The 20,304-nt window shown below is 38.8% G+C and overlaps 1 protein-coding gene across 3 annotated transcripts in view; it reads right to left on the reverse strand.

The window, feature by feature from the left end:
- The window catches only part of TRIM55 (tripartite motif containing 55), a 52,217-nt gene that overhangs the window by 17,757 nt on the left and 14,156 nt on the right, over positions 1-20,304 (reverse strand). For 2 of the 3 annotated variants that reach the window (XM_060775401.2, XM_060775403.2), the window contains exons 5-9: positions 16,248-16,481; positions 14,034-14,056; positions 13,449-13,573; positions 11,807-12,027; positions 10,738-11,025 (exon numbers count right to left, since the gene is read on the reverse strand). In XM_060775401.2, the coding sequence (XP_060631384.2) occupies positions 10,738-11,025; positions 11,807-12,027; positions 13,449-13,573; positions 14,034-14,056; positions 16,248-16,481 (891 nt within the window). Of the gene's footprint in view, positions 1-4,237; positions 4,329-10,737; positions 11,026-11,806; positions 12,028-13,448; positions 13,574-14,033; positions 14,057-16,247; positions 16,482-20,304 lie in introns of all 3 variants that reach the window. The other variant, XM_060775402.2, reaches the window with a different exon arrangement.

Here is a 20,304-nt window from a genome sequence, read left to right on the forward strand (position 1 = left end):
AGGAGAGAACCCAGAAGGTGATGGTGGAAGACTCCTTTTCGAATCTCTGGCCATTGTCCTGTAGGGTCCCTCAGTATTCTGCTTTGCCCCCTATGCTGTTTAACATCTACACAAGACCATTGGGAGAGGTCATCTGGAGTACTGGAGTGTGGTGCCATCTATATGCTGATGACATTCAACTCTACTACACCTTTCCACCTAAAGCCCAGGAAGCTGCCATGATTCTAAACCAGTGTCTGCCATCAGTAATGGACTGGATGAGGGCAAACAAATTAATCTTAATACAAACAAACATAATTTAGACAAGACAGAGGTGCTCCTGGTCAGTTGGACATCAAATCAGGAAATATGTGCTAGATTGGGTTGCATGCCTCCTGAAGACACAGGTCCACAGTTTGGGGGTCCTCTTGCAAATGGCATTGAACCTGGTGGCCCAGGTTTCCATAGTGGTTAAGAGTGTTTGAAAAGAGTTATTACTACTGCTTATTTTGAAGAATTAATCAACATCTGAGGAAAACTACAAATAACTAGGTAGAGTTCTACTGTACTCTATGACTCATTTTCTCTTATTCATCTCTTTTTATAATATCTGCCCCCTAAATGAATCTGAAAACCTTGAAATGTTATCCAAAATTGTGTGCATATTTCACGGTCCAAAAATAAACAAATAAAAGGATTTTCAAAACAGAGATTTTCAAATTCATTCTATTTAATGCTACACTCTTATTATACTATTCAGGATCAGTAGGTTTAAAAAATAGCATCCAAATGGGGAAGGTAAAGTTTAGAATCAAGTTTGTAGTACAGAAAATTTTAAGATCATTGTCAGATGAGTTGAACAGCAATACGGCTACATGTACTTATATACAAATGCTGGAAGAGGAGAAAGTGTAATTTATCAGTCAGAAGTTTGTCCCCTGAACATAATTCAGTACAATTTTATCACTTATGTTTGAATTTCTAATCTACCATTGACTTCAGTATATTTCCAATTCTAGGTGTATGAGTAATCTCATCTGACACAGAGTATTCGTATGCCAAAATATAACATGCAAGCTTTTAACTGGTATTGAAAAGGCTGAAGTCTTGAAAAGCCTTTTTCAAAACTAAATGCTGAAATTTTCATTAAGGACTGAACTAAATCCAGATGATCCCAGGAACCGAAATACTGCAATTTAGAAGAGCAACTTAAATAATATAATCACCGTATATCACTTGAGTCTCTGATGTAGCATGGCATTAATTCACAGTCTGATCTTTCCGTCTCATCTCTTTAATGATCTTATTAGCTACTGTGCACTTAAAGTACATCTACATAAGTGGCAATTGTCTGGGATTTAACATAATGCAGACCTCCTGGATGGTTGATTTTTTTCTACGTGTTAGCCGCATATTTCCTATGTTAATTCTGAATACTATGTCTATTTATTTGTATTTGGAAGACATAAATTATTGTGGTTTGTGACTTAGAAAAAGGTGTATCAACTACAGTGAACATTCTAAGAGATGCATGACTGATGAGGAGATAGACCCTCGTGTCTATTGTTTAATTTATTTAAGAATACTGAATCTGCCTTCTAGCTTGGTTAGCTTGGTTAGAAATTCATATGTAGAGAGTGTCCACAGCAAAGATCTCCAAAATCCCTTACATATAAACATGATCTGTGTAAACAGCTGACAAACATCTCCTTGATTGCACATGATATTCTTACATCACAGGGAGATACACTATCTGCATCAACCATACCCACACTTCACATTTCCATTGGTGAAGGCAAAAGATCTACCAGAGACTTTAGGATAGCTCAGTTATGTTGCATCCCCCTTTCCCTGTCCTGTGGAGTACAGTGAAAAGAGGATAGGAGCACTGCCCTGTGTGGACAGATGGACCAATTCAATTTAGAACCATACCAATCCCAAGATGTGGGTTCCTCTGGAGTTTCAGTGCAACCTTAGAGCATTTCCTGACTTCTGCTAATGTGAGGGTAAAATTGAGTTAACTGTATTATGGCCTGGGAGTCCTTGAACATCATATGCATGTCCGGAAGCAACTTCTGGTACATGTAGATCAGGTATGGGCAAACTCTGGCCCTCCAGGTGTTTTGGACTCCAACTTCCAAAAATCCCAGCTAGCTTTCCAGCTGTTAGGAATTCTGGGAGTTGAAGTCCAAAACATGTGGAGGACCGAAGTTTGCCCATGCCTGATGTAGACCATGTTTCTGGCCAGTGTCTTTAAACTGGAGCAAATTAACTTATCATTCATTAATGTTTATCAATATAAGAAATGTCAGAAGTGTAACAATCCTCTGAAGATGCCAGCCACAGATGCAAGTGAAACATCAGGAGAAAATGTTGCCAAAACATGATGATACGGCCTAGAAACCACACAACACCCTATAACAATTTGCTTTTGGATCCTGTAAGTTCATGTGACTAGCCATGCAAACCATTAAAAAAATGGGTAGTGTTGCACAGACTTAAGCAGGTACAATTCTATACTGAACATTTGATATCAGTACTGTCTTACAACTATTAAGATGGTACTGGAATGTTGCTCTTTGATTTACTTAGAGTTGACTATTGTAATGCAATAGTACATAAATCCAAATGCTTTTGTAATTTCTGTTTAGTGGTCCTATGGCATCTCTACATTCCCAAGACACAAGCCATTTATCTGAAATAAGTAACTTTTCTTTACCAAGAAAAGCAACATATCAAAATGACCACCAGGAAAGAGGTGCATGTAAACAAACTTTACTCCTTCTGAAGCAAATATGTTAGAACAGAAATGTAAGATCTCTATGGGCACATGAAACAGAACCATTCCATTTTGACCCCTGTGAATCTATCCACTACATGACTACAAAATATCATTTGCTGTTATTTTCATTATGCTGCTTTACGTATGTCATAAAGCATATTTCTGCATTAATTTTTCACTATGTATTATTTAATTGATGGTCTAACTCTGTCATCATACCGAGTACATCAAGATCTCAAAGGCTGAACCTACTAATTCCAAAAGTCTGTTTTGGAGAATAGAATACTTATTTAATCATAAGTATAGAACAGGATAAACACCTTTTTCTTCTGTAAGAGTAGTGTTTTTATATTTGTGCCCCTGTTTAAAATGCGCATACAATATTTTCTTTGATTCTAAGTTCCAGGCAATGTACTAAATGTGTCATAGAAGTCTTCTTCTCTCTCCCAGAGACGCTATTGCTGGTAATAAACATCCGTTATGAGCTACAGGACTATTAATTTTTATAAACTCTGGCATTTTAAAAGGATGAATAAAATGGCAAAAAACTTTGACCTGATAGTTTATCCCAACCTCTTTCTCATGGAAAACAATTATAGTTCTTGTAAACAGTAAAAAACACCTAACATGTTTTGATCGGAGGGCACATGATACTGGATTTTTGTTTTCGTTTTGTTTTGCTGTAAGCAAGATACAGATTGGTGGATATTTGACTAGGAAACTCTTGAAAATCCATGCAAATTGCTCTTTCAGTGGAAAAACAGGTGTAAATACATTGTGAAACTTCTGTGAAACAATAAAATCTATTCTCAAAATTTGGAAAAAGCAGATAGTACCCATGACCGCACAATGCAAGCAAGAGTGCATGTGTGAATATAAAACTCCTACACAGTATGTCCACATGTCAAATAGAAAATTAGACTAGGATCAATGGGCACATTTTTCTAATATGGGAAGATTTCATCATGCCATCATCTACCACTTGCATTCTGAAGTGACACTTGTCCATGGGAAGTTGGATCACATGCTTTTTTCAGATGCGCAAACAGGACTTCTCTCCCCCAGGATTCTCCAGTGAAATTGACACCCACATTTCAGGTATGAGCAATCAGGTTCCCCACTCCCAAAGCTAGCTGTCTGGACAACTAAAATAATTACTCCTTATTACACCTACAGTGCATAGTTTTAAATAACGCTAGAAATGCCAAATATATCAAATACAGTTTATGGGATTGATCTGAGTTTTCCCACCTTCCTCTCTAAAACAACCATGCAGGATTTCACTCTAGGATAACATTTCAGAGGGAGGGGAGATAAGGAGGGAAGATTTAGGTACTAGGCAGCATGTATTATTACATGGCAGCATGGTCTGTTTAGATGAGATGGGAATGGGATACTTATTTCTATACCATCTGCAGGCATTACCAGAGAAATGACTTGTGCTGTTAGTTAAGGATAAAACAAAACAGTTCCTACCCCTTAAAGTACAAATCATGAATTGAATCTGACTCCAGAGATGGTGCAGTAAGATAAGAAAAGCCAAAACTGAGAGGCAGAATGCTAGCCCCTGTGAGGAAATAATAAGAAGAGAACTTCACTATATGGGTTATCAGAATAAGACTGCCCATTATCGTTGAGCTTGATGATGAAAACATTCCCCTTTCTTAGGTAATTTTTAAAAAAATGGTGCATATGACAAATATACCCAGGGTAGATTTGAAACAGAAATAAACTGAACTGTGTGCCAGATTAGTCCTTGTGAGAAGTACATGCACAGATAAAAACATTAGGCAGGGGTAAGTATCAACTGGAGCTTGAAAACATTGTTTTTAGTCTACGCTTTCAAGAATCCTGCAACCAACATAGCAATAATCATTGGATGTGTTGAGCTGTGATTGAAACAACAACAAATAACCTTTTCTGACTTTGATAATATTTAGAAGTCACCCTGTTTAAGTGTGCTACTTTCACTGTTCTACATAGTTATGTACATTATACACATTTATAATTTTTATACCAAATGAACTGTTGTGGCTTTCCACAAAGAATCCTGAGAATTATAGATTTGTGAAATACTACAAAGTTTCCTCATTGAACTCCATCTCATTAAACTCAGGTTCTCAAGAAAGGCACCCACCACTCTACATCCTCCTTGGACATGTGCTGATACTTTTCCTAGATTCCTTGAGTTGGTTGAACAATACATTTCCAGGCACTTGTAGAAAATGAAAATGGCCTCTCAGATACAATATGATGATCATAAGCTCACTGATGTAGGACCCCCCCCCCCCAAAATACGGTAATTTGCTTATAGATTCTTCAACTTGGAATGGGTCCTATTTCAAGATTTGTTGAGGAGTAGAAATTATCATTTCCATCTACCTTTCTACACGCTTATCTGTCTTGTGATGTTCTTTGTTCCTCTGGGGTCACTTTGGCTAAATCATGGCCTGCTCTCAACTAGCCACATGGCAGAGCCTGAAAAGCTTATTTTTGGACTACAATTCCCAACATCCTGACAAGAGAAACCTGGGAATGCTTGACTAAAAAAGAAACAGTTCCTAGCCTTTTCAGTCCCTGTGCTCATGTTGAGTGCTCTTTCTCCTTTGGTCTTGCACTGTGCTTTTTTCCTGTTTAGCTTTAGAGCCCAGCACAACCGAGTTGCTCATGACATCTAAACAGCTGATGCGCATTCTGCTTGCATCCCTTATCCTTTCACACATTGTTCTTATTGCTCATGCAAGCCTTTTCCAAAAGCAAGCTGCCAGGAGCTGCCAGGGCTAGAACCAGGAGCCTTTAGTTCTTTGGGCATAACCACTGTGACGCCAATACTGTGATTAGCAAGCCTGTTGTTTTTTTAAAAATTAAATACCAGGTGTGATGTGGCAGGCAGGGGGAGAGGGATAGCCATCTGTACCATAGAACATGGAGAAAGGAGCACTAAGCCTTCCCTCAATAACTCTCTCTCCCCCCCCCCTCGCTTACACACACATTTATGTGCCTCACAACTCAGTAATCAGTACTAGAGAAATAAGATTTATTGCAGAGCTCAAGAATGCTAATGTTGTACTATTAATCTATACTGTCCAACCGTCCCAATTTGGCAGGGACAGTCTCAGTCTGTCATCCCATTTTTTTTTGTAATGACATGAGGAACTTTTGGAAAGGAGAGGGGGCTTCCTACTTCAAAGCTTTATAGTATCCTCAGTGAAGGCGATCAAGGAGGAGGGCATCCTCCAGCAATGATAAAGAGGCTTTCTTGCTGTGGGGGAATAGGGTGAAGGAAAGCTTGGGAGGCTGGGAATGAGTGTTGATACAGCTGGGCTGTATGGCCAGTCACCCAATAATAAGGTGGGGTATAGCAGCTCCATATAGCTAAGATGTGGAAGGGTTGGAATCCCCTCTCAGTCATGGAAACCCATTGGGTGACATGGGCATGTCGCATTCTCCCAGACTCAAATGAAGGCAAGCTCCCTTTGAAAAAAAATTGTGAAGAAAACCCAATTATAGGTTCATCTTTGGGCCCTTCTGCACATGCTCTAAAACCTGGAAGTAACCAGGTTAAAAGGGGTGGGGAATGTTTAGCCAAAGTGCAGGAGGGATTGGGTTAAGAGCTAAAAAGCACGTGTTAAAAAGGCACACTTAAAACCCGATTCAGCCTTTAAAAAGTCCATTTTCACATGACTGTATATTCCTGCAGTCATACAAAATACGTGCTTTCTTTCCCTCTCTCCTATGTAGACTGCTCCAGTGTACGTGTGCTTTCTAAAGGCCTGAAACAGCTGATCAGCTGATCGGGTTGTCAAATAGAAACAGAAGTGGTTCAAGGGAAGCACAAATGGAAAGCAACTAGAAATCTTTGAAACGCTTTATTTTACACTTTATAATCTTAAACAGGGGTGGAATTGGAATTGGGGGAAGAGAGAGATTTGACAGAAGTTTTTTAAAAAATCCCTCCATTATGTGCTGGACCTAATTCACATGTGCGCATATATGATCCAGTGCAGAATGGAGGGATTTTTTTTTAAAAAACTTCTACCAGATGTCCCCTGTCCATCCTTTATCTTGATCTGCTACAGAGGAAGGCCGTGGGGATGGTGGGGGACAATATCCCAGAACTGACAGGTCTGTGTGTGGACATGCTGTTAGGTCTTGGGATTTTTTTTCTTAGATTTAAAATGTGGATTTTGGTGCTATCTGGGAGCATCCTTAGACTTGCCATATAAGCTGGAAACAACTTGAAGGCACACAACAACAATGTCATTTCCAGAATTCCCTAGTCGGCATGGCATTTTTTTCCAATTAGAATCTGTTCGAATTGCAATGCCATGTGTAAAATGAATGTGAAGAGAAAGATGAAATACCCCATAAGGTCCCACCCAATCTCAGAAGCTAAGCATGGTCAGATCTTGGTAATGCTTTGGAAGAGATATCAAGGTATACCAGGTAGGAAAGATTTCAGAGTAAGGTACTGTATTTTATTGCAATTGGGGGGGGGATACATTCCCCCCCCCCCACCTGCCATCTTTCTGCTTTGGCACCGTGGGGCTGGACTTGGCTGGAAGCTGAGTCCAGCCTCACAGATCCAAAAGGGCAGTCACACTCTTAGTTCACCCTCTTGAGCAAGTAGATAAAGGTTGCAACTATTATGTGGGGAAAGACAAAAGACCTTTTTTTGCCTTCCCCAAAAGGGAGTGTGTGCAACTATTATGTGACTATTATGCAGTGAAATACAGTAATTGCAATCCACCTCTAGGTATCCATTACCTAAGAAAACCCTATGAAATAATGCAGTTTCCATAAGTAAACAGGCAACCTGAAGGCACATATACATCCCGTTCAAGAGGAAAGGTTAAGCCCCCTTTCCCTGCACTCTGTTATGCTGGTCACTAGGCTAGATAAGTCCATAGTCAGCCCCTGTGTATAACTGTCATTTCTGGTAAGCTACTTGAAAGGTCTTCTTGGCAAGAAACTTTCTACACCAAGGGTGGACAGTGTCTTTCACAGCAAGAGTTGAATTCAATTTCAGATTTCAATGATGGGTGGGGCTATAAGGGAAAAGGTGGGATCAAAAATACTAACCAGCATATTTTATCTGCCAGTAAGGACGTCGTAAGATTTTTGATATGCCAGTAGACCTGGATTTTCCCAGGTGCTCCACATTCTTGCTCTAAACTAAATGCACCCAAGTAGATTCTTGGGCTGGACACTGAAGGGCATGTTTGTCAGAATCTGGTATTTTTGTCAGTGATAAGTTTCTGTTGGGATCCCACCTCTGACTACATAGTTTAGTTCCTGGTTTCCAGCACTTGGTTCTGGCAGCTGCCTGTAGCTCAACTTTGATATAGTCCAAAAAACATGTAGATGCCCCCTAAATATCACTAAGATGTACTTTCATATAGTGTATTCAGGATCAATATGTAAACTGATATAACAAAAAATACCCATTGAATAGTTAGTGCAGCTTTTAAAACCATAGGCCTCAAGAGCATAATGCATGCAGAGGTGAGTTCATATATGTTAAGTATTTTGCTTGAGTGTGTCTCATACTCTTTCTTCTTGAATTTTTAGTCTAAGAACACACCAGATTTCACAAACATATATGAAAAAAAAAAAAAACGGTAACAACCAGTAACTTTTAGTAGCATACCTGCCACTGACTGTGAGAGCTTTGATAAGTTAATGGCCATGATGGCTATGAATCTAGGAAGTGCAGACCAACCTCCACCCCCCCCCCCCCAATTTTCCAAGATGTGTTGATTTTAATAAGCAAGGAATTGTGTTATTTGTTGTGAAATCATTATAGGACCATGTTTGGGAATCACAATAATAGTAATTTCTATGGCTATGATACTGTATATATAGCTATCCAGAAGTAAGCCCCATTGAGCTGAAAATGACTCCTGCCAATGAAGTATGTAGTCTTATTGTAAGTCTAGCAAGTGAGTGAGTTTATTGGGTTGAATCTAGAATTGTTCCTTCGTGAATGAAAGGGATCTAGGGAAAACTCTTAATAGAGGAAGATGTAAAGGCAGAATTTCTTCCAGCCTTCTGCAGCCTCCAGTGCCACATTTTATGTCTATAGAGGAAGTAAGGAAAAAGGGAAAAACCAGCTTCCCATTACATTCCTCTGACTGGAACTTCACTTAATGAAAATCTGGATGCAAGCCACAATATAATATTGTTTTAGGATCACAGCACAAACATAATTGGAAAAACACAGTTATTGGGAATGCATGATTAATTTAAAACAAAACATGCTTTTTTTGAGATACTATCAGGGTTTTTTTTTAAAAAAAACGAAAACTTAAGAAGGTGGTAAATTTGATAGAATACACACAGAATAGGTTAAACAAGGACAATTACATATTCCAAAGGTGTAACTCTTTGATACCTTTGTACAATCAAATGAGCAAATTAAAAGCAAACACATCAACAATTGCAGAATTACATGATCTGTCTGGTTTAATAAGAGAGGGACAAAGACTAATGGAACTTCTATTGCTGTTTTGGCATTTACGTGTATCAAGTCAGAAACCCCCAGTACCTTATTGACCTTGTGTATAAACAACTCAGGACTTTTACTGACGTTGGGAAAAGGTTTGCATGCTGCATTCCATGCCTTATCATAAATTGTTTCTGAAACTCTCCTGCATTACAGAATTTGTTTCTGGGTATGTTGGAATTGGAGGAGGGAGGGCTTCACAGGAGTCTGATACCTGGGAAATCCAAGCTTAAATTTCTATTGAGTCCACGAATCAACTAGTATAATCTAAGACAGGGGTACTAGGGGTCCCCAAAACTTTCAAGTTCACAATCCCTCAGACTGTTGAGGGATTGGACTTTAGTTGCATGTGGACACATGTGCTGTCTGTATCACATACCCACTGTGGCTGCCATACACACATGCACATCACTACTGCCAAAATCCCACCATCACAGGAACAGACTTGCCTCCTCCACATGCATGTGTGCATGGCAGTAGCAGCAGAAAACAACCTCAATGGGCCGCATTTTGCCCACGGGCAATAGTTTTGGGGACCCCTGATCTAAAACATGTGCCTTAATACGAGTCTGTTAACCAGTTTGTAAGGGCTGCTTTAGATAAGTGATTTAGTTATCTATTTCATGATAATTCTAAGCAAGGCTGGCATCAGGAGATGGCATTGTTGGGCTGGAAAGCCCATTGTTTAGCACTAGAACATTGTTGATGCTTCTCTGGCTTACTATTGCTGCTTATTCACTCATTTCTTAAACCAGTGACAAGAGCAAGGAGGTGAGGGCTATTCCTCTACATTACCTCCCCTTTTCATTTGGAAGCTACTGCAGATAGAGCCCAAGAAGGAAGAAATAGACAAGGATGGCAAGGGAGGAGGTGAACATCTAATGTTCTGGCTCACCCCCTCCTCCTGGGCATCCTGCCCATGCCAACTTCCAAGACAGCTGTTCAAAAAAAAACATTACAACTTATCTGGCCAAAGAACATCTGAGGGAGTGAAATTACCATTGAAACATTCCAGAGTGACTGACTACATCAGAAGGTCTGTGGAATTTATTTTCTATGTCTCGTAAAAGTAATCACATCTGATTAATTTTCATACTTTGGTTCTAAGACTGAGAATGCCTTTAAATTGTAGTGATTCTTTTGTGGAGTAGAGTGACTTTGTTTGCGTGTTTCAATCAATTCAGTAGAATCTTGTGACACTTTAACATGCTTTATTTAGCCTAAATGTTTGTGGACTACAGCCCATGTCATCAGACTCCTCCTTCATTAAGTGGATTGAAGTGTATGAAAAACATATCTCAAACGAAATGTCTTAAAACTCATTTGTTATTTGGAGTAGGGGAAGGATTTCATTTAAATTTTGTCTGGTTGTACTGACAAGAAAAGAATTTAACATATACTCTTCACCAAACTATTACACTGTATGTAGGATCCTAATTAAATAAAACATACTTGGAGACTATACACTAACCTGTGAAGTATCTGTGGGTACGTTAGCTTCCTTACCACTCATGGCAGAACTCACATTTGTAGCAGCAACTGTTCCTGGAGCTTCTACCTTCTTTCCATTCACCTCTACAGGAATGCAAGGCCCTACCTGCCTATTTTCGGTCACTGATGATATGTTTGAATTGCTTGTTTGTTGTGGCTGAGATTTATACCAGCTTGGATAAAACAAGGGATCAATCAGCTCTCCTCTTGGTAGTTCAGTGTCCACTACTCCTGCAGATTGTTCGTTTGTAGTCAGCACAATTTCACCCTTAATAGGAGAGAAAATAAAAACAAAGACGGAGCTTGAATTACTGTATATATTCCCTCCCACACAATCTTTCTCTTACTGAAAATATATGCAGCATTCCTAATCAGCTATTCCCCTGACACTAAACTGAATAATTTGATTTTTTTTCACATCTAAGATTAAAAACCAGGCTTATTGGTTGCAGGAAAATTACACACTTAGATTTAATCTTAGTGTTGATTTATTTATTCTTTGTTTGTTTCAATCTGTATCCCATCTTTGTATCTTGAGTAGCTCCAAGGCAGTTTACAATTTAACAGAACAAATACAATCAAAACATACAATGAATGAGAGCATAAATATTTAAAACATTATTTAAAAACATGTCAATGAATGCAAATAGTACACTCATCTGGTTGAGTCTCCATCCATAGGCAGCGAGATCCATCATGAAAAACCTTCTGAAATAATAAGGCGCTGCCCTGTTGAAGATGCTAGCCTGCCTTCCCTTGCTCAGATGTGCTAGACTACCTTGGGATAACCACTAACAGAATCCTTTTTCAGGTCCACACTAGATGTACCTCATAATGTAGCAGAACCAAGAAAACAGTCTCAAAGCCCAACCAGGCTTCTATGGAACAATATTGTGCATCAGATAACCTGGACTCAACCTATACTGTATAAAGTAAGTAAGTATAATGAGCAAACTATTGGAAAAATACATTTCCATTTTTTTTAACATCACGGGGATGGGAATAGGAAGAAAACATGAAATAGGACAAGATTTTCTCCAGATTGTTACCTGATTATCTGAAGTGGCAGCATTCATGGGTAGCGGAGGTGGTAATGTTGATGGTACGTTAATCTGAGTGACAGCTGGCATTTCTTCTGGCACAGCATTCTGTTGTGGTTGTTGAGATGCTTGCTCAGATACTTCCTCTTCCTCGCCAGATGATTCCGTGTGGACTTCATCCAATTCTTCTCCTTCAGGCACATCTTCCTCCTCGTCGTCACCCTCCTCCTCTAATATAACACAGAGAGGAAGGGTAACACTTGGGGTGAATCTACCCAGGCAAAACATTTTCTCCATACCTTGATCACGGTCCTGTCTGAAAAAACAACGTTCTTCCAGTTTCAAAGGAAAGAGACAGTGTGTATGTAGAAATATGATTGAGGCATTTATATCCACCATTAGAGGAGGCAAAGGAAACATACCCTGTTGTGGTCTTGTTAATTTCATAAGTATACATACCATCCAAAAGAAGTACAGTTGAATGGTAAGAATGTGCCAAGGACCAGCACTATATTTATATTATAAGCTGTAACTAAACCAGAAACTCACTGCAAATTTGCAACCAATAGGATTATGATGATGATGATGATGATGATGATAATGATAATGATGATGATGATACACTTTATTTATATCCTGCTTTATCTCCCTAGAGGGACTCAGAGCAGATTACAGTACACACATAAGGCAAACATTCAATGCCTTTTACAGAACAGCAACATACAATACACAGATAAGGTAAACACATTTTCATCTCTGGCGTTTGGATGCAATGGTCAACTCTGGCCATGGGGAGGTGCTCTTGTTCATTTTCCATGCCGGGGAGCCTGTTGTCCATAGACATCTCCAGTCTTTTTTGCTGGCATATCTTCATGTTTGCATTGGATGCCCTTTTATATACAGCATTAGTGTACAACCACCACTTTGAGAAGCCCTCAATTGGTGTTACTTCCACAATTACCAACAATTGCCCATACCAGATGGGGTGATGGGAGGTATAGTCCAGGCAATGAGACGTTTTCAACTCTTACAATAATTAATCATTGGCCACGCACAAATCTGGAAGGCTAAAAGTTCCTTCCACCTTTACTTGTACTTGTATTTTTGTTGACACTGTTAGGGTAAAATGCATGTTAATTGTTTTCAATGGAAAGGTAAACATGATTACCATACCAAGTTGATATTATCCACAGAATAACACTGATGCCAAGGACATCCTATTGGCCAGATGAATAGAGACCATAAAACTCTGTTATTTCACCATATAACATGAATGCCTTTATTCAAGAAAATGTTCTCTATGCACAACACATTGGTAATACTTACAGTGGTTCTGCCTAGTTATATAAACAGGCCAAATTGGGGTTAATAACTCTTTTGTATACAGGATATTTGATTCTTGAAAAATTGTGATGTAGAGTGTGGATGCCAAGGTCTCAAGAAAAAAAATATCTTCAGGATGCTATATCAGTCTTCCCAAGAGTTTACTTTTGATTATGAGGCATGTAAAATGCCCTTGTTATATTTATGGAATGTCAAAAAGGTTTTCTTAATCATATCCCTGAGAGGATGTCTTCACAATACATGCGCACTTCCAGAGTTAAAAAAATAATCTAATTCTTTTAGGAAAAAAATGAACCAAAACCCTTACCTCTGAAAAAGTCAATTTCCCTTATTATCTTTTCTTCTCTGTGGAGATTGACTGTGAAATGGCTCAAATTTTCATAGCCGTTCTCTATTTTTTCCATCTGAAATGCTTTAGAAGCTTCAGTAATCCTAAAATAAAAAACAATTCATGTAATTTGCATAACTTCTCCCAAACAATGTTTTCAAAACTGGTGGATTTTGATTAATGTGAGGAAACACATTTTCTTAAATTGTTTACTATTTCGGGCCATTGGTTGTTGGTTTGATGGTTGTTTTTATATTGTGTTATAATGTTGTTTTATTTTGTTGTATGCTGTTGTTTTATGCATTTTATTGTGTTATATTTTAACTATGTTGATCGGGTTTGTTCCCATGTAAGTTGCCCCAAATCCTTCCGGGGAGATGGAGGCGGGATACAAAAATAAAGTTATTATACTGACGCAAAAACACAGTATGACACAGCAAATGAGACATCTATGTTGGATTTGTATCACAAAATCACAAGACGAACACTTCCCAAGAGTTTAGGACTGTGTGATTATTATTATTATTATTATTATTATTATTATTATTATTAGAAAGCACTTACTTTTGAAGCAACGCTTTTGCATTCTGTGGGGGAAAAAACACCAATGAAATCAATCACATTTTAATTTTGCTTTTAAAAAGGCAAATAGATCACAGATTAATTATTATTATTATGCAGATTGTTAAAACAGTCAATACTGTGGTTGCCGTTTTTACCATGGTTAGAGATTCTACACAAGATTTGAAAAAAAATCCCTCACATATTTTGGTTCATAAGGCTGAGTATATCTGGGGATTTCAGTTATTTCTGATGTATCTGCCCTCAACATGGCAGCCTTAATGTTTTCCCCAATACTCAGTTGCCCTGGAGCTGTAGACCAGGCATGGGCAAACATTGTCCCTCCAGGTGTTTTGGACTTCAACTCCCACAATTCCTAACAGCCTCAGGCCCTTTCCTTTTCTCCCTCAGCCGCTTAAGCGGCTGAGGGAGAAAAGGAAAGAGCCTGAGGCTGTTAGGAATTGTGGGAGTTGAAGTCCAAAACACCTGGAGGGACAATGTTTGCCCATGCCTGCTGTAGACACTGACACTGCCCCACTGTCATGTAATGAGTAAGGTAATCATGGTATAATGAGATTTGAAGAAATAACAAGCATAACATTTTCAAAAATTGGGAAACTCCACTATAATTACACTGTACTCAGTTTACTTGGAAATCTAAGCTTTAGCATAGCTAATATAATGGCTAACCCAGCCTTGGCTCCATCTATGAGATCTATGAATAGAATAGCGTAGGTGGAGTTCCCAGAGCAAAACTGCAAACATATGAAACACTGCAGTGTCCTGGCATCTTTTTGCAGAGCTGTCATGTTCTGGAATAAGAGGGATTCGTTATCTTTTGATGTAAGAGAAGTGATTTTCTGAAATGTGTGTGGAAAATGTCCATTTAAATGAGAAGAATCGGATCTCTTCACGGGCCTTAGGCCATTTCCCCTTGACAATATAAATGTTGGGATATAAAAAGATCTGTTTTATAAAAATAGGTTCAAATTCTACAGTAAGTGAAGACTGCAACTGAATGAATTAAATGTATACAAAATGAATGAATCACAAGGAAGTAGGGTCAGGATAACAAAACACAAAAATAGAATTTGTAGATTCTATTACTGTAGAATTTGAACCTATTTTTATAAAACAGATCTTTTTATATAAAACAGATCTTTTTATATCCCAACATTTATATTGTCAAGGGGAAATGGCCTAAGGCCCGTGAAGAGATCCGATTCTATTACATAGGCACTCCACTTACTTTGTTTATAGTTACCTGTTTCATCCTTTCACTTGGATATGCATATTATTATGCTGAACTTCTAAAGGAAATTTTTGAAACAAGCAATATGTTTTTAATTTAATGGTTAGTTCAGTGGTTCCCAACCTTTTTTTTGAATAGGGACCACCTGACTAGGGATCACTTTGACCAGGGACCACTCTCCAACATTAGTACCAAAAGGGTTACGAATCAGTTTTTGGTTAACTTTAGATTTGGTTTGGTTATTTGGAGTGCTGATTCAGAAAATTGCATTGGATAGACCACGTCAGCTCTAGTTTCTGATACAGAACATATGCCTTCTACTAGTTGTCATCTGTTCACCCATAGAAAACCATACTGAATAAGCCTAAGCACTGTAAGAGAGTTTCGCGAGACCAGTTGCTCTTGTTGCAGCAGTGTACTCATTATGAGGCCATGGACCAAATTTCAGTTCTTGCAGACCACTGGTGGTCCATGGACTACAGGTTGGGAAACACTGTGCTAGATGAACATAATAAAAATAGAATGTTTTCTTAATTAAAGGAGAGAAAACTCCTAAGTGTATAAATACAAGCCAGAGTGAGGTAATGGTTTAAGCATTGTACTCTGACTCTGGGAGACCAGTGATCAAATCCCTGTCAGACATGGAAACACAATGGGTGGCTTTGGATAAGTCACACTCTCCACCTCACAGAAAGGCAAAAGAAAACCCCATCTCAACAACAACAGCAACAAAATCCATGATAGGGTTGCCCTAGGGTTGGTCTAAATCAGAACTGACTTGAAGGTACATAGCAACAATCAAACAGCTAAATATTTACAAAGGGACAGCTGCTCGATCTGTTAAAGTTAAAATGGCAGAGTTCTAAGAAAAATGTATTATAGACACTGAAGAAATATATTGGAGGAATTAGCTAGCCCTTTCAAGGTCATAGTCCCTTGATGTTTCTGACCCGTCTTTAACCAACCTGCAAAAACACAGCCATTTCTGGCTCTTCCACAAACTGAATGCCAGATTCCACCAGTTTTGACACGGTCTCCAAATGATCTGCATACTTTTTCATCAGAGACCGGACATGTTCCAGTTTTTCCTCTTGGGTCCTAGTGATGACTTGTGCCATTTCACCTTTTCTTTCTTCCAAAATTGAGTACAGAGAATCAAATTTTTCACATAGTTGCTCCTTTTGTCTTTTGCAGCATTCCTGTGAATGAATCATTGGGTTCTTGTTAAAAGGTGCTATATTTTCTACATTTGCTTTTATTTCTATAAATGCTGGGAACTATCTCTCTGTATGTGTATATAAAATCAGAACAGGGAATGAGTTCTGAGATAAAGGTAAAGGTTTCCCTTGACATTAAGTCTAGTTGTGTCCGACTCTGGGGGGTGGTGCTCATCTCCACCTCTAAACCAAAGAGCCAGCATTGCCCATAGACGCCTCCTATGTCATGTGGCCAGCATGACTTTATGGAGCACTGTTACCTTCCCACAAGGCGGTACCTAGTGATCTACTCACATTCGCATGTTTTCGAACTGCTAGGTTGGCAGAAGCTGGACCTAACAGCGGAAGCTCACCTTGCTCCCCAGATTCGAACCACCAACCTTTTGGTCAGCAAGTTCAGCAGCTCAGTAGTTTAACCTGCTGCTCCACCAGGAGGTCCTAGTTGTTAGATATCAGTTAGAAATTTAGTGATTTAGGGGAGTTAGTTAAAGTCAGAGATAAAGTTTAGTTCAACTCAGATCAGTTATTATTATTATTATTATTATTATTAGTAGTAGTAGTATCTATATTCCAACTTTTCTTCCTCAAAGCAGAGAAACACTCCCTCAAAGTGGCTTATATACTAAAAACCATACAAGTTAATCAGTTTGTAAACAGACTCAGAGAGCAAGGGAGAGAGATATGAGTATTGGTGTTAGGAGAAGGAGAAAAAGAGGTGAGCTAGAGCTTGTTAGAATAAATAAGAATTTAGATACATTAAATGAAAAAAATCTTGGGTGTTATGTTCATATTACAATCAGTAAATCATCTTTGTAGTATGACTCTTGTATTAACTGGGGATGCATTCCTGGACACTGTGTGAATATGTATAACCATGGATAGCAGCAAACTGTAATAATGAGCTACAGAATATCATTTGCACTGGAGAAATGAGAAAATACGAAACGAAACGAAAATATGAAAATACAAAAAACGAAAATACCTAGAAAGGCCATATTTTGTTGGGCGTAGAAAAATGAAACTGTAGGCATTCCTTCTGCAAATACAGGGATCCTGCACTTGTGCCCCTGAGAACACTATGTACGGTGTATTATAAAGTTTGAGTTTTGACATTGAGTATTTGGTGTAACAGCAGTTATTGAAGAGTGGTGATGAGATTAGATGAATAAAGACCCAAGCATGAATCACAAGCCCATCTAGAAGGTCCCTTTCCTTATTATAGTTTCTAGGAGGAAACTCTACCCAGACTTCAAATGAAAGACAAACAAATCAAACCAAAAATGAGTGAGAACAACTGCTATGAAGAGAAACAGAACAGCCCAACAATTATCAGGGCTACTGATTGTTTGTAGAACATAACATATCACATCAAAACTATGATACTGTAATTAGATATCAAATAATATTATTCTCCAAAAGCTTGAAATATATCCTTATGCAACACAAACTGCACATAAAAATGCTGTGTGGAAGCTAAATATAGCTTTGAAGGCTCTGCCTTTGCATTTGAAATTTAAAGCACATATAATTGGAAATAAAGAACCAGACATTCTATTTTAGTAGCTTGCCTTGTTCGATTTTTTTCAACAAGCAAACCCAGGGAAGGTCAGAAAATGTTACATATAAGATAGGGCTCCCTTCTTCCACACACCTGCTGTTTAAATCTCTCCATCTCCAGCAGTACACAAATGTGCAGCCTTCATCTTTAACTAGGGCTGTGTCTACCTTTACTCAGATATTTCAAGGTAAATTACTCTGAAGCTGTCCTAATGCAGCCTGGGAGCATCCTTGGAGTCCTTTTGGCATCCAAATGACCAAATGGGTTGAGGGCACACTGGGGCCATTGCCCCTGGGTCACTAACCAAAAGCATCTCCTTTGTAAAGGCTTGGCAGTGACACTACGTTTCTTGGTCACATGGCTGGTTGCTGTCTTTTGGCCCCACCAGAAATGTCATTGACAACAAACCTATACTCAAGATATAGGCAGTTTGTCTGTTGGACAAAAGGACAATAGATCTGGCCAGAATTAGGCTGATCCAGTTGTCCACTTCTATAAAACACTTGGATCATTCTGAAGCTACCCGGATGTATAGCTGCAAATCCAGCTATACATTGCGTAGACTTGCCTGCTGAGGCTGAAAGGTAAGATCACTTGATTTAGCCTATGTAGGCATAGCCAAGATAGGGAGATGATTGTGTCCTTCAATTGTGCAAAATAATGTTCTTAGCCTGATCAATTTCAGAGTTCAGCAAGATGATATCCAATATGGTAGACGGCTCCGTGAAATGATGAAGAATCAGTGGGTTGATATTTCCTCTTGTACCTACTCCCTAACGTCCTGGTTTCTGTCTCACTGGGGAAGCAGAAGCACACTTAGGGCAATTTCACATAGGTATCGTAATGCAGTTTGAAGTCAGCTTGAGATTGGGATGTCCACAAATCATACAACCCAATGTGCTCTACAGTACACATCCAGCCCAAAGCTGAATATTTAAAAAAACTCAACAGAAATTCCAGAATAAGCCAATTAGTGTATATCCCATGCAGAGCTGGACTTGAGACAGAAAAATGCAGAGGACATGTCAGGACAGGGCTAGTGATGACACATTTGGGAAAATCAGAAATGCAGCATGCCAGAAGGTAAGCAACACCTATTCCCTTTGTGGGGAACCCACAATGTTCCCATAGGAACACCTGCTTCCCACCCTTTGTTGCTGTGTCCTGCCTTGTTCTAGTGCTGAAAACCATCAGACATGCTGCTGCCCATCAGTGTTGGTCTTCCTGCTGCCCACCAGCACTCTTCATGCTAATGCCCAACAGCACATTCTCCTGGATGAGGTAAGAAAGGAAAATCATGTGGATATTCGTGGCCACCATCCCAGCCTCAAACTGGTTCCTGTGGAACCTCTTGGAATGAAAGGAATGAAAGGAAAGGTGGCTGTAGAGCCTTGAAAGTTGCTTTTGAAAGCCATACTGCTACAAGTTCCTCTCATCTGATCTGCTTAGCTGATCAATCACAACAGAGCACAACGGCACAAGATAGCATTTTTACCATGTGATAGTCCTCCTTCACAATTTCGTAGGTCCCCCACAAAAGGATTTAGTGGCATTAAATGTTCATTATTGGAAAACTGAGTTAAGTTATCTGCAAGGTCTAGCTGCAAAGATCAGAAAACACAGGGTCTTTCAAAATGATGGGCCCAGTTTCAAATCAGTATATTTCACAATGACATGTTACAATTACACAAAAGGTTAGAAATTGGCGAATGAACTATCAAGTTATTAAATTTTACTAATTCTGAGCCAGAAACAAATCTAAAAAAATAAATCAGCAAGTGGAGACTGTTTCATTAGTCCTAATGTGAGGTCACCATGTTGCAAATGACTGAGGCTAGGTGCTGGTTGTCCACCGGGAGAGACATCTAGAAGTATGCCTTTGAAACTATGTCCCAGGCTTTCAAGAGATAAGAGATTCATTCATGAGTGGTTTGTGGTTGCAGAGATATAGCAATTTCAAATCGGGTCCATCCTTTTGAAATACTCTGTACCTGGCCTTGTGATGTTTCTTTGACCCATCGCTTTCTAATTGGTATACATTTTCTTTTCCAACACACTTATGGCTTATTGGTCAGAGGATATTTTATCTGCTAATTCGATTTTCATCCTATATTGCTTTGTTTTATATTTTAATTAGTGTTATTATAAGTCACTCTGAATAGTGCAGAAGCTCTGGAAAAAGGGATATATATTTCTAAATTAATATATAAAGCCAAAATTAGAAAAAAAATCACGAAAGCCTTTCCC

This window comes from Anolis sagrei, chromosome 4 (assembly GCF_037176765.1).
Source record: "Anolis sagrei isolate rAnoSag1 chromosome 4, rAnoSag1.mat, whole genome shotgun sequence".
Classification (NCBI taxonomy): domain Eukaryota; kingdom Metazoa; phylum Chordata; class Lepidosauria; order Squamata; family Dactyloidae; genus Anolis; species Anolis sagrei.